This window comes from Salmo salar, chromosome 01, assembly GCF_965601325.2.
Source record: "Salmo salar chromosome 01, fSalSal1, whole genome shotgun sequence".
Classification (NCBI taxonomy): domain Eukaryota; kingdom Metazoa; phylum Chordata; class Actinopteri; order Salmoniformes; family Salmonidae; genus Salmo; species Salmo salar.
In genome coordinates this window covers 111,869,712-111,881,960 of record NC_138291.1, presented here as the reverse complement: position 1 = coordinate 111,881,960, position 12,249 = coordinate 111,869,712, and the positions used below count along the sequence as shown (strand labels likewise).

At 42.4% G+C, this 12,249-nt stretch overlaps 1 protein-coding gene across 2 annotated transcripts in view; it reads right to left on the bottom strand.

Moving 5' to 3' along the window:
• LOC106613836 (A disintegrin and metalloproteinase with thrombospondin motifs 14) overlaps nucleotides 1-12,249 on the bottom strand; it is a 464,750-nt gene that overhangs the window by 417,413 nt on the left and 35,088 nt on the right. For both annotated transcript variants that reach the window (XM_082978765.1, XM_082978764.1), the window contains exon 3: nucleotides 2,854-3,010. In XM_082978765.1, the coding sequence (XP_082834891.1) occupies nucleotides 2,854-3,010 (157 nt within the window). The remainder of the gene's footprint in view (nucleotides 1-2,853; nucleotides 3,011-12,249) is intronic.

Genomic DNA, 12,249 nt, shown 5'->3' with positions numbered 1-12,249 from the left:
CCTTGTTGGTATGAGTCAGCCATACTTTCAACCGAACTGACGGTATGAAAAGTATGAAGTAGAACGGAAGTTAAGAATGTAACTATGGTTCTACGAATACCTGGAAGACCGTCAGTGCTTTCCCGTCACTCTGAATCTTTTGGCGAGAAGATTCTCTGAGACAGTGCATGGTCTGATGTGCAGTTTTATATGAACCGCGGGGGCACGTTCTCCCACGCTGTCTCGTCACCAGCGTGACTTGTTGTTATTATTACTGGACCTGCGGGGAGCGCACGGGATATAATCCATACTTTACACCGTACTGATGGTCTGAATGGTATTCATACGACCATAGTTACATTTGTAACTTCCGTTCTAGTATCAGATAGGAGTTCTTTGGCTTGTAACCATAGCAGATCCTTTTTGGTGCTCTATAGAACCCTTTTTTAAGGTTCTATAAAGAACCATGCTCATGAGGTTCTAAATGGAACCTGTATGGTGATATGAAGAACCCTTTCCTCAGGTTCTATATTCATGGGTTGCACGTTGCGTCACAATATTATTTTGAAGGTTCGTTTTTAGGACTGATGCTCAACAGAGCATTCTACTCAATGCATCCTCATTGGACGCTGATGACGGTTTGATCTGAAGTGCATTACTGAGGCTTGAAAACACAAATTACATTTCTAAAGGCAAATAATTAGTAGGAAAACCTTTTGATGTAGCCAGATTGACTTTAGATGCAGTATAATGTTAGCTAGCTAGCTAAGCTTGAGGGGAGACCTCCAGATTTTAACTAGCTAATGTTAGCATTGCTAGCTAATTACAACATACTTTGCTACCTATTGACATTGCCATCTGTCAGTTACAACCCTGTCTGGTGCTATGGTTAGAACCCTGTCTGGTGCTATGGTTATAGCCCTGTCTGGAGCTATGGTTACAGCCCTGTCTGGCGCTATGGTTAAAACCCTGTCTGGTGCTATGGTTACAACCCTGTCTGGTGCTATGGCTACAACCCTGTCTGGTGCTTTGGCTACAACCCTGTCTGGTGCTATGGTTACAGCCCTGTCTGGCGCTATGGTTACAGCCCTGTCTGGCGCTATGGTTACAACCCTGTCTGGCGCTATGGCTACAACCCTGTCTGGTGCTTTGGCTACAACCCTGTCTGGTGCTTTGGCTACAACCCTGTCTGGTGCTATGGTTACAGCCCTGTCTGGCGCTATGGTTACAACCCTGTCTGGCGCTATGGCTACAACCCTGTCTGGTGCTTTGGCTACAACCCTGTCTGGTGCTTTGGCTACAACCCTGTCTGGTGCTATGGTTACAACCCTGTCTGGTGCTATGGCTACGACCCTGTCTGGTGCTATGGCTACAACCCTGTCTGGTGCTATGGTTACGACCCTGTCTGGTGCTATGGCTACAACCCTGTCTGGTGCTATGGTTACGACCCTGTCTGGTGCTATGGCTACAACCCTGTCTGGTGCTATGATTACAACCCTGTCTGGTGCTATGGCTACAACCCTGTCTGGTGCTATGGTTACAACCCTGTCTGGTGCGATGGCTACAACCCTGTCTGGTGCTATGGCTACAACCCTGTCTGGTGCTATGGCTACAACCCTGTCTGGTGCTATGGCTACAACCCTGTCTGGTGCTATGGTTACAACCCTGTCTGGTGCTATGGCTACAACCCTGTCTGGTGCTATGGTTACAACCCTGTCTGGTGCTATGGTTACAACCCTGTCTGGTGCTATGGTTACAACCCTGTCTGGTGCTATGGCTACAACCCTGTCTGGTGCTATGGCTACAACCCTGTCTGGTGCTATGGTTACAACCCTGTCTGGTGCTATGGTTACAACCCTGTCTGGTGCTATGGTTACAACCCTGTCTGGTGCTATGGTTACAACCCTGTCTGGTGCTATGGCTACAACCCTGTCTGGTGCTATGGTTACAACCCTGTCTGGTGCTATGGTTACAACCCTGTCTGGTGCTATGGTTACAGCCCTGTCTGGCGCTATGGTTAAAACCCTGTCTGGTGCTATGGCTACAACCCTGTCTGGTGCTATGGTTACAACCCTGTCTGGTGCTATGGCTACAACCCTGTCTGGTGCTATGTAGAACCCTTTTCTTATGGTTCTTTATAGAACCTTTATGGAGAATGGTTCTATAAAGAACCTTCTTTAATCTTAAATGTTCTTTGTATATCCTATTGAAAACCACACAGGGTTTTATTCTGGTCAGACATGTTATATTGTTAAAATACCGTAGGTGTTATTATTGACAAGTTGAATCAAATGAGCTTCCTCTGGAACAGCTGGGGTCCCTGAGGAGAGAATTCCCAAAGAACAATTGAGGAACCCTCATTTGTTTAGAATGTATGACTGTACATCAACTTTACAGTCACAGACACTGGAGAGAGAATCTATGGCACCTATAACAGTAGGACAGCCTACCGCCAGATGCTCAAGCTGTTGTTGACGGACAGGAGGGAATCCATGGAGCAGTCAGGTCCATTTTAACTGCAGAGCAGAGAGACAGACTTTTCACCACTGCTTTCATAGGGGCCTAGCATTCCTCACAGCTGGTGCAGTGAACAGTCTGTCTGCTGTGTGTGTGTGTGTGTGTGTGTGTGTGTGTGTGTGTGTGTGTGTGTGTGTGTGTGTGTGTGTGTGTGTGTGTGTGTGTGTGTGTGTGTGTGTGTGTGTGTGTGTGTGTGTGTGTGTGTGTGTGTCTGGGTGTGTGTGTGTGTGTGTGTGTGTGTGGGTGTGTGTGTGTGGGTGGATGTGTGTGTGTGTGTGTGTGTGTGTGTGTGTGTGTGCGCTTGTGTGCACTCACCCCTCCTCTTTCCACTACACTGGTGGTGTTCCCTTCCTTTACCTTCATTGTGGAGGTCCTTCCTTCTTTGGACTGGTTCACTTTTGATGGCAGATCTCCTGTAGACCACATGGACACGACCTTTCACCTCCACATCCTGCTGACCCTTCTCTAAAGGCTCGATGAAAAACTCCCCGTTATCAGTCCGGATCAGGCCTGCCTGGAAAATGACACAGGTCTTCACATAATGTGGTTTATAGTACTTAAGTAAAAATACTTTAAAGTACTACTTAAGTAGTTTTTTTGGGTATCTGTACTTTACTTTAATATTTCTATTTTTGACAACTTTTACTTCACTACATTCCTTAAGAAAATATTGTACTTTTTACTCCATACATTTTCCTTGACACCCAAAAGTACTCGTTACGTTTTGAATGCTTAGCAGGACAGGAAAATGGTCCAATTCATGAACATAACAGAACATCCCAGTAGGGATCTACTGCCTCTGATCTGGTGCACTCACTCGACACAAATACTTTGTTTGTAAATGATGTCTGAGTGTTGGAGTGTCCCCCTGGCTACCCGCAAATTGAAAAAAAAAATAGAAGTAAATGATGCCATCTGGTTTGCTTAATATAAGGAATTTGAAATTATTTATACTTTTACTTTTGATACTTAAGTATATTTTAAACCAAATACTTTTAGACTTTTAATCAAGTAAAATTCTACTGGGTGACTTTTACTTAATAATTTTCTATTAAGGTATATTTACTTTTTTCCAACCACTGTTCACATTAGTACACAGGCCTCTACATTAGTACACAGGCCTCTACATTAGTACACAGGCCTCTACATTAGTACACAGGCCTCTACATTAGTACACAGGTATTCACATTAGTACACAGGTATTCACATTAGTACACAGGCCCCTGTATTAGTACACAGACCTCCGTATTAGTACACAGACCTCCGTATTAGTACACAGACCTCCGTATTAGTACACAGACCTCCGTATTAGTACACAGACCTCCGTATTAGTACACAGGTTATAGTCTTTCCTGTGGCTCAGTTGGTAGAGCATGGTGTTTACAACGCCAGCATGGTGTGTGCAACGCCAGGGTTGTGAGTTCCATTCCCACAGGGGGCCAGTACAAAAAAAATGCATGAAATGAAATGTATGCATTCACTACTGTAAGTCACTCTGGATAAGAGCATCTGCTAAATGACTAAAATGTAAAATGTTATTTTTTAAATGATTTCCCTTCTCTTCCATGTCCATCCTTGAGTAATCTCCTCTTCTTTCAAGCTGTAATTGTAGAGGAGCTTATAATTATCAATAGGAAGTTAGCCTACAGTGTATGGGGGAATCAAATGGGAAATTACATAGGTCATAATAATTGAGATAATTATTTCAACATTCAACAATGTTACTTTCAAAATGATTGGAAAACGTTTGACTGTGTGTTTTTCTCCAAGCAAATTATATATCTGATTGTTCAGTCTAGCATCTCTATTCATACGGTTTTATTCAATAATTTGAACAATAATAGGAAAAAAAAAATAAGAAGGAAACATTCAATTGTGGGGCTACTGTGAGGTAAACTAATTTTTAACCAATCACTGGAGAGGCAGAGGTCCATAATGACTTCTAAACTGTAAAGGACACAATACCAGCTCTCTCTCCAATGTGTCTCATCTCAACTCTGTATGACCCCTGAGAGTTTGATTCAAAGCATAGAGAGAGAGATGGCAGAGCCCAGGGTCTTCCATACTGGTTCTGAGAGTATTTCATGAGTCCAGACTGCAGAGCCATGCCATCTGGCACAGTCATTTCTGCATGATTGTAGAGCACTCCTTTCCTCTCCAATCCTCCCCTCTCTTCCTTTCCTCTCTCCTCTCCTCTCCACCCCTCTCCTCTCCCCCATCCATCCACCCCTCTCCTCACCCAATCCACCCCTCTCCTCCTCCTCCCCTCTCTCCACTTGTCTTCCTCTATTCTCCCCCATCCACTCCTCTCCCTCTCCTCCTCCTCTCTTCTCTCCTCCTCCTCTCTCTCCATCCTCCTCCTTTCCTCTCTCCTCCTCTCTCCTCCTCTCTCCTTCTCCTCTCCTCCCCTCTCTCCTCCTCTCTCCTCCTCCTCCTCCCCTCTCCTCTCTCCTCCTCCTCTCTCCTCCTCCTCCTCCCCTCTCCTCTCTCCTCCTCCTCCTCTCCTCCTCCTCTTTCCTCCTCCTCTCCTCTCTCCTCCTCCCCTCTTCTCCTCTCCTCCTCCTCCTCCTCCTCCTCTCCCCTCTCCTCTCTCCTCCTCCTTCTCTCCTCACTCCTCCTTCTCTCCTCACTTCTCCTCCTCTCCTCTCTCCTCCTCTCTCTCCTCCTCCTCCTCCTCTCCTCTCTCCTCCTCCTCCTCCTCCTCCTCTTCTCTCTCCTCCTCCTCTCCTCTCTCCTCCTCATCCTCCTCCTATAATTAACTAGTTCAGTTCTCCAGTAGTTTGATGATGCAATCCCATGACGGAGAGACGTTAACAATTACTCTCACATTTATAAATGGGTGATGACATTTGTTTGGTAATGACATGAACAGTGGTAGATTCCTTTTGAAATGTGTGACACAGTAAACTTAGTTGAAATGTGTGACACAGTACATTTTGTTGGATGTGATGCTTTAGAGTCTGTACTCATGTCCAACATTCTCTGAGGAACCCACACCCTTTCCTTTAGAAAATACAGTGGTCCATCATTATGCTGGTAAAAATGAGAAAAAAAAACATCTGCATTTTGGCAGTGAGAGATATGTATTTCCAGATCCCAGACAAAATGGTACACAACTTAATATGCACAAGAAGTGAGAACAACTGTTTTGCAGCCAAATTTAACCTACACACACACACACACACACACACACACACACACACACACACACACACACACACACACACACACACACACACACAGCTAAATGTAACCCCTATCATAAAGAATCCTAAGCATCTTCTCATACATAACTTGTTGTGAGGGAAAACAAACTCAAGTTGGACAGGTAACAATAACACACTGGAGGAGGTGTAGCCAATAGGAAAGAACGGAGGGATCCATCACTTTAAAACCAGGAAATGCCAGGCAAACAAATGTATGAATACTTCCTCTGTGGTCTTTTCTTTTACCAGCCAGCTGGTCGGTGGGCGGAAACTGAACTGGGGCTGTCTGGGGGAGGACGTCTAGCGACACCACTCTAGAACACTACAGCAGCCAAACATCTGGGAGGCTGGGAGAGGAGATGGGGAATAGCCTGGCCTACTGAGTTTAATGGGAGGCTGGGAGAGGAGATGGGGAATAGCCTGGCCTACTGAGTCTAATGGGAGGCTGGGAGAGGAGATGGGGAATAGCCTGGCCTACTGAGTCTAATGGGAGGCTGGGAGAGGAGATGGGGAATAGCCTGGCCAACTGAGTTTAATGGGAGGCTGGGAGAGGAGATGGGGAATAGCCTGGCCTACTGAGTCTAATGGGAGGCTGGGAGAGGAGATGGGGAATAGCCTGGCCTACTGAGTCTAATGGGAGGCTGGGAGAGGAGATGGGGAATAGCCTGGCCTACTGAGTTTAATGGGAGTCTGGGAGAGGAGATGGGGAATAGCCTGGCCTACTGAGTTTAATGGGAGGCTGGGAGAGGAGATGGGGAATAGCCTGGCCTACTGAGTTTAATGGGAGGCTGGGAGAGGAGATGGGGAATAGCTCAACCTGCAGAGTCTAATGGTGCTCACATGGTGGAGCTTTAAAACAACCACTGATCTTTTCCCTGCTTAACTAATGAGGTGGTCCTGTCATCGTGGCTCAGTTGGTAAGAGTAGAGTGTGGTGCTGTCAACATCAAGGTTGTGGGTTCAATTCCCACAGGGATTACATAGACACACTGAAAAAGTATACACTCAGTGTACAGTCAGTTTCTACGGATAAAAAAAACTGACAAGTGTAATAACTGTCTAATGAAAGTGTAATAAAGTGCACACGCTCTATCTATGTAATGGATATAATAATAACTATGCATTCATACTATGACTCCCATTCTATGGAATGTCCACCACCCTCATATGACATGTCTGCTAAAATGTTTTATCTGGTTCTTCAATGATAGACGGAACACACTTGGTGTCACGTCCTGACCATTGAGTGCTCTTATTTTCTATGGTAGAGTAGGTCAGGGCGTGACTGGGGGGTTTATCTAGTTTCTTTTTCTATGTTGTGTTCTAGTTTCTTTTTTCTATGTTGGGGTTTTTGTATGATTGCCAATTAGAGGCAGCTGGTCATCATTGTCTCTAATTGGGGATCATATTTACGTAGTTGTTTTTCCCACCTGTGTTTGTGGGAGATTATTTTGAGTTTGTGCATGTTGCACCTCTGTCGTCACGGTTTGTTGTTTGTTTATAGGTTTTTGTTTGTTTGGCTAAGTTTCACAATATAATAAAGATGTGGAATGATACGCACGCTGCGCCTTGGTCCATTCCTACACACAGTCGTGACACTTGGATTTTATACAAGACCAATAAAATCCAACTTATTACATGGAATGTGGGGGGGGGGGGGGGAGCACAAGGTTCTTGAACACTTAAAGACATTGTCAGCAGATGTGGTTTTCCTGCAAGAGTTACATAAAAAAATAAAAAAATAGAAATGGAATATTTAAAGAGGAGCTGGGGTGAAGAGGCCTATACCGCCACCTACTGTAGCAACAGCAGAGGTGTAGGCATCCTGATAAATAAGAACAAACCCTTTTCCATTATATCCCAGCACACGGACCAAGAAGGCCGTTTTCTAATGTTGAATTGTACCTTACATGGTGAAAAATACACATTGATTTCATTGTATATCCCACCAGGGGCATATCTTGTGTTTTTGGATAGAATTCAAACTATATTAGATCAAATCCAGACACAAACTATTATTCAAGCAAGAGACCTAAATCATACATTAGATAAGATTGACAGATGTTGAAATAAGAAAAGGGCAAATTCAAGGAACCTGCACAAAGAGGCTGAAAATGTTCATCTCTACAAATAATTTACAGGACACTTGGAGATTACTATTCCCAACTTCAAAAAAACACTCCTTTTTTTCTCAAAGTAAGAAAATCTATTCAAGAATTGACTAGATTTATATTTTAAACAATGCTCTGAACAATTTACTGGGTTAAAAAATCTGTGAAATAGTGATATGGGATCATTCTCCGGTATCATGCTGAATTACACCAACAGCAAATACACTTAATGACAGAACGTGGAGAATGAACAGAGCACATCTTCAAGACCCGACATGTATTAAATACGTGAATGTAAAAAATGTAACATTACAAATGTAAACATAGAGGACAGAGAAGTGTGTGCCCCGATATCATCTGAGATGCTTTTAAGGCGTACATTAGGGAAATTATAATCTCATACTCGGCCAAAATTAAATCTGAGTTAGAAATTAAAATGAAAGAAAAATAAATTACTATTTTAAAATAAGCCCATAAAAAAATCTTTACAAGGTTTAAAGGTTAAAAAAAATAGGAGAGTTTAACATCTTTCTAAGTCTGAGGGTGGTTTTGTCCTTCCAGAACTGGAATTGTATCAACTCACCACCCAGGCCTTTTAATTGTGACAAATAGTTAAATGCACTAAAGAAGAACAAGGGGCACATATTGAAGATGCGCACGCTCATCCCAATAATATTTTCACATGTGTTACGTCCTGACCATAGAAAGCCTTTATTTTCTATGGTAGAGTAGGTCAGGGTGTGACTAGGGGTTTCGTCTAGTTAATATTTTCTATGTGGGGTTCTAGTTTGTTTTTTCTATGTTGGTGTTTTAGTATGATCCCCAATTGGAGGCAGCTGGCTATTGTTGTCTCTAATTGGGGATCATACTTAAGTAGCATTTTACCACCTGTGTGTTATGGGATATTGTTTTGAGTAGTGCACGGTGCACCGCTGTAGTCACGGTTTGTTGTTTGTTTGTTTTGCTAAGTTTCACTTTATAATAAATTATGTGGAACTCTACATTCGCTGCACCTTGGTCTGTTTTTACAAACGGACGTGACAACGTGTCTATTTTCAAAGGATAAAGCTGAGAACATCAACAACTTCATAGACTATAACAATATGGAAGAAAATTTTACTTATTCTACAAGAACCAATATCACTCCCTAAAAACACCTGATGGAACAATCCTTGGATAGCTCTTCAGAATTCACAGATTAGTTTTCCATGTGGACCAATTTAAGGCATAGAAACTTTAAATTACCTGCTAATAGGAAATACATGTATTTTCATGACAAAATTCAAAATACATTTTGGATTGACCAATGTACATATTTTCAAATACACGCAATTTAAAAGTTTCATATCAAGAAAGAGACAAAAGTCTCAAATTCTACAGCACAATGGCAAAGTCATGTCTTAAGTGACACAATGACTCAATAATCCATGCTTCATGGGAATACTATGAAGTCCAAAAGTTATGGGCAGAGCTAGAAAGTTGTCTGTCAGAAGTATTTCAAAGTAAATTCATTTTAATCCGTCTGTCTGCATATTTTAAGACATGGCATATGAGGGTGCAGTGAGATACCCGATGGATTGGACAATACTTTTCTCATCCATTATTTAAAAAAAAAACAATACTTAAAAACTGGAAATCAACCAAGACTTCATCGTTAACACAATGGAAAGGTAAAACGCTTTATTTTCTAGATGTTGAAAGTGCGTGGGCGACGGAGAGAAACATATTGGTGCAGTTTGAGGGCACGTGGCAGAGAGTGATGCAGGTGCTGGAGATAGGGGTGTGAGCAGGTGGGTTTGGGCAGTGGAGATAGGGGTGTGAGCAGGTGGGTTTGGGCAGTGGAGATAGGGGTGTGAGCAGGTGGGTTTGGGCAGTGGAGATAGGGGTGTGAGCAGGTGGGTTTGGGCAGTGGAGATAGGGGTGTGAGCAGGTGGGTTTGGGCAGTGGAGATAGGGGTGTGAGCAGGTGGGTTTGGGCAGTGGAGATAGGGGTGTGAGCAGGTGGGTTTGGGCAGTGGAGATAGGGGTGTGAGCAGGTGGGTTTGGGCAGTGGAGATAGGGGTGTGAGCAGGTGGGTTTGGGCAGTGGTGATGTTGTGGTTGCTTGTGAACGTCTGTATGTTGTCGTTTGTATGTGTATGTTTTGTAGTGTTTCAAAAATTATAATCTTACAGATCTTACAAAAAGAAGAAAGTTTAATAAAGTGTAATATAAATTAAAGAACTTTCATATTCATACACACTTCCTCGATAGCCTGTAAACGAAAGGTCGCTGTTTCGAATCCCTGAGCTGGCAAGGTGGAAAAATCTGCCGTTCTGCCCTTGAGCAAGGCAGTTAACCCCCAACAACAACTGCTCCCTGAGTGCCAATGACAGGGTTTGGTTAAATGCGGAAGACACATTTCGGTTGAATGCATTCAATTGCGCAACTGACTAGGTAAGCACTTTCCCTTCCCTTACAGTTCTGATCATTAGACCAGGGAGGTTTTCCAAACGCTCGCAAACAAGGGCACCTATCGGTAGATGCGTAAAAAAATAAAAGCAGACATTTAATATCTCTTTGAGCATGGTATTTTTAAATACTCTTTGGATGGTGTATCAATCCACCCAGTCACTATAAAGATATAGGAGTGATAGGCTGTAATAGGAGAAAACTGAGGATGGATCAACAACATTGTAGTTACTTCACAATACTAACCTAAATAACAGTGAAAAGAAGGCAGCTTGTACAGAATTCAAATATTACAAAACATGCATCCTGTTTGCAACAAGGCACTAAAGTAATACTGCAAAAAACTGTGGCAAAGCAATTCGCTTTTTGTCCTGAATACAGTGTTATTTTTGGGGCAAATCCAATACAACACATTACTGAGTACCACTCTCCCTATTTTCAAGCTTAGTGGTGGCTGCATCATGTTATGGGTATGCTTGTAATCTGGGGAGTTTTTCAGGATAAAAAAAATGTACGGAATGGAGCTAAGCATAGGCAATCCTAGAGGAAAACCTGGTTCAGTCTGGGAGATGAATTCCTCTTCCAGCAGGACAACAACTTAAAACAAGGCCAAATCTACGCTGGAGTTGCTTACCAAGAGGACAGTGAATGTTCCTGACTGGCTGAGTTACACTTTTGAATAAAATCTACTTGAAAATCTATGGCAAAACCTGAAAATGGTTGTCTAGCGATGATCAACAACCAATTTGAAAGAGCTTAAAGAATTTTGAAAAGAATAAATGGGCAAATGTTGCACAATCCAGGTGTGCAAAGCTCTTAAGGCATCAGCCTCAGTTCAGCTGGCACCTAGCCAAAGTCAGCTAGCCAAAACCCAACGAGTGTGCTCATATAGTGCCTTAAAAGACCTTCGCTTGAAAAACGCAAAAAAAGCAGCAATAGTACGGTTTATTCATTTTGACAGACAGCAGCCAGTATACACTTCCTCAAAATAGTCAGAATTAATCTAAGATAACTAAAGAAATCTGTCGTTCATTTTGACGGTTTAGCAGAGGAGATCTTAGTCACGCAATTTTACATCTAACATTTTTTTGGTCTCTCGTTGGATTACAACAAAGACTTTATGGAGAGGTAAATACCTGTCTATTTATGGGAAAATTGCCCTGATTAACTCCTTAGTCATATCTCAGTTTACTCACTTACTTATGGCGCTGCCTACTCATGATGATTCGTTTTTCAAATCATATGAGCAAAAAATATTTTGCTTTATCTGGGACACTAAACCAGACAAAATAAAACGAGCCTACCTATATAATGAATATGAACTGGGTGGGTTGAGATTATTAAATATAAAAGCACTAAACCTCTCTCTAAAAGCTTCACTCATTCAAAAGTTTTACTTGAACCCTAAATGATTCTCAAGTAGATTAATATGAAAAGCTCATCCATTGTTTAAAAATGGCCTTTTTGCCATTGTGCAGATTGCCATGTCTCATTTTCGATTAATTGAAAATGATACTTTTTTTCAAAGTATCTGTCTTTTTCAAACAAGCATTGCAGAGCTGGCTACAATTTCAATTTCATCCCCCTGAAAAGATAGAACAAATATTACAACAAATATTATGGCTGAACTCAAATGTGCTGGTTGATAAAATACCTGTATTTATGGGAAATATGTTTGAAAAGGGTATTTTGTTCTTAAATGATATTGTAAATTGTAATGGTAGAGTTATGTCCTTCATGGAGTTATCAGAATTGTACGGGAAGGTCTGCTCAATCCAAGAGTACAACCAATTGATTACAGCATTGCCCCAAAAATGGAGGAGGCGGGTGGCAGCAGGAGGAGGTAGGGAACTGGTCTGTCTGCCCAATTTAAAGGATCAAAACTGGCGGAGGAATAAAAATAGCATAAATAGGAAAGTATACCAGTTTCATTTGAGGACCAGGATGTTGACAACTGTGCCATACAGATTGCAAAATAGTTGGGAAGA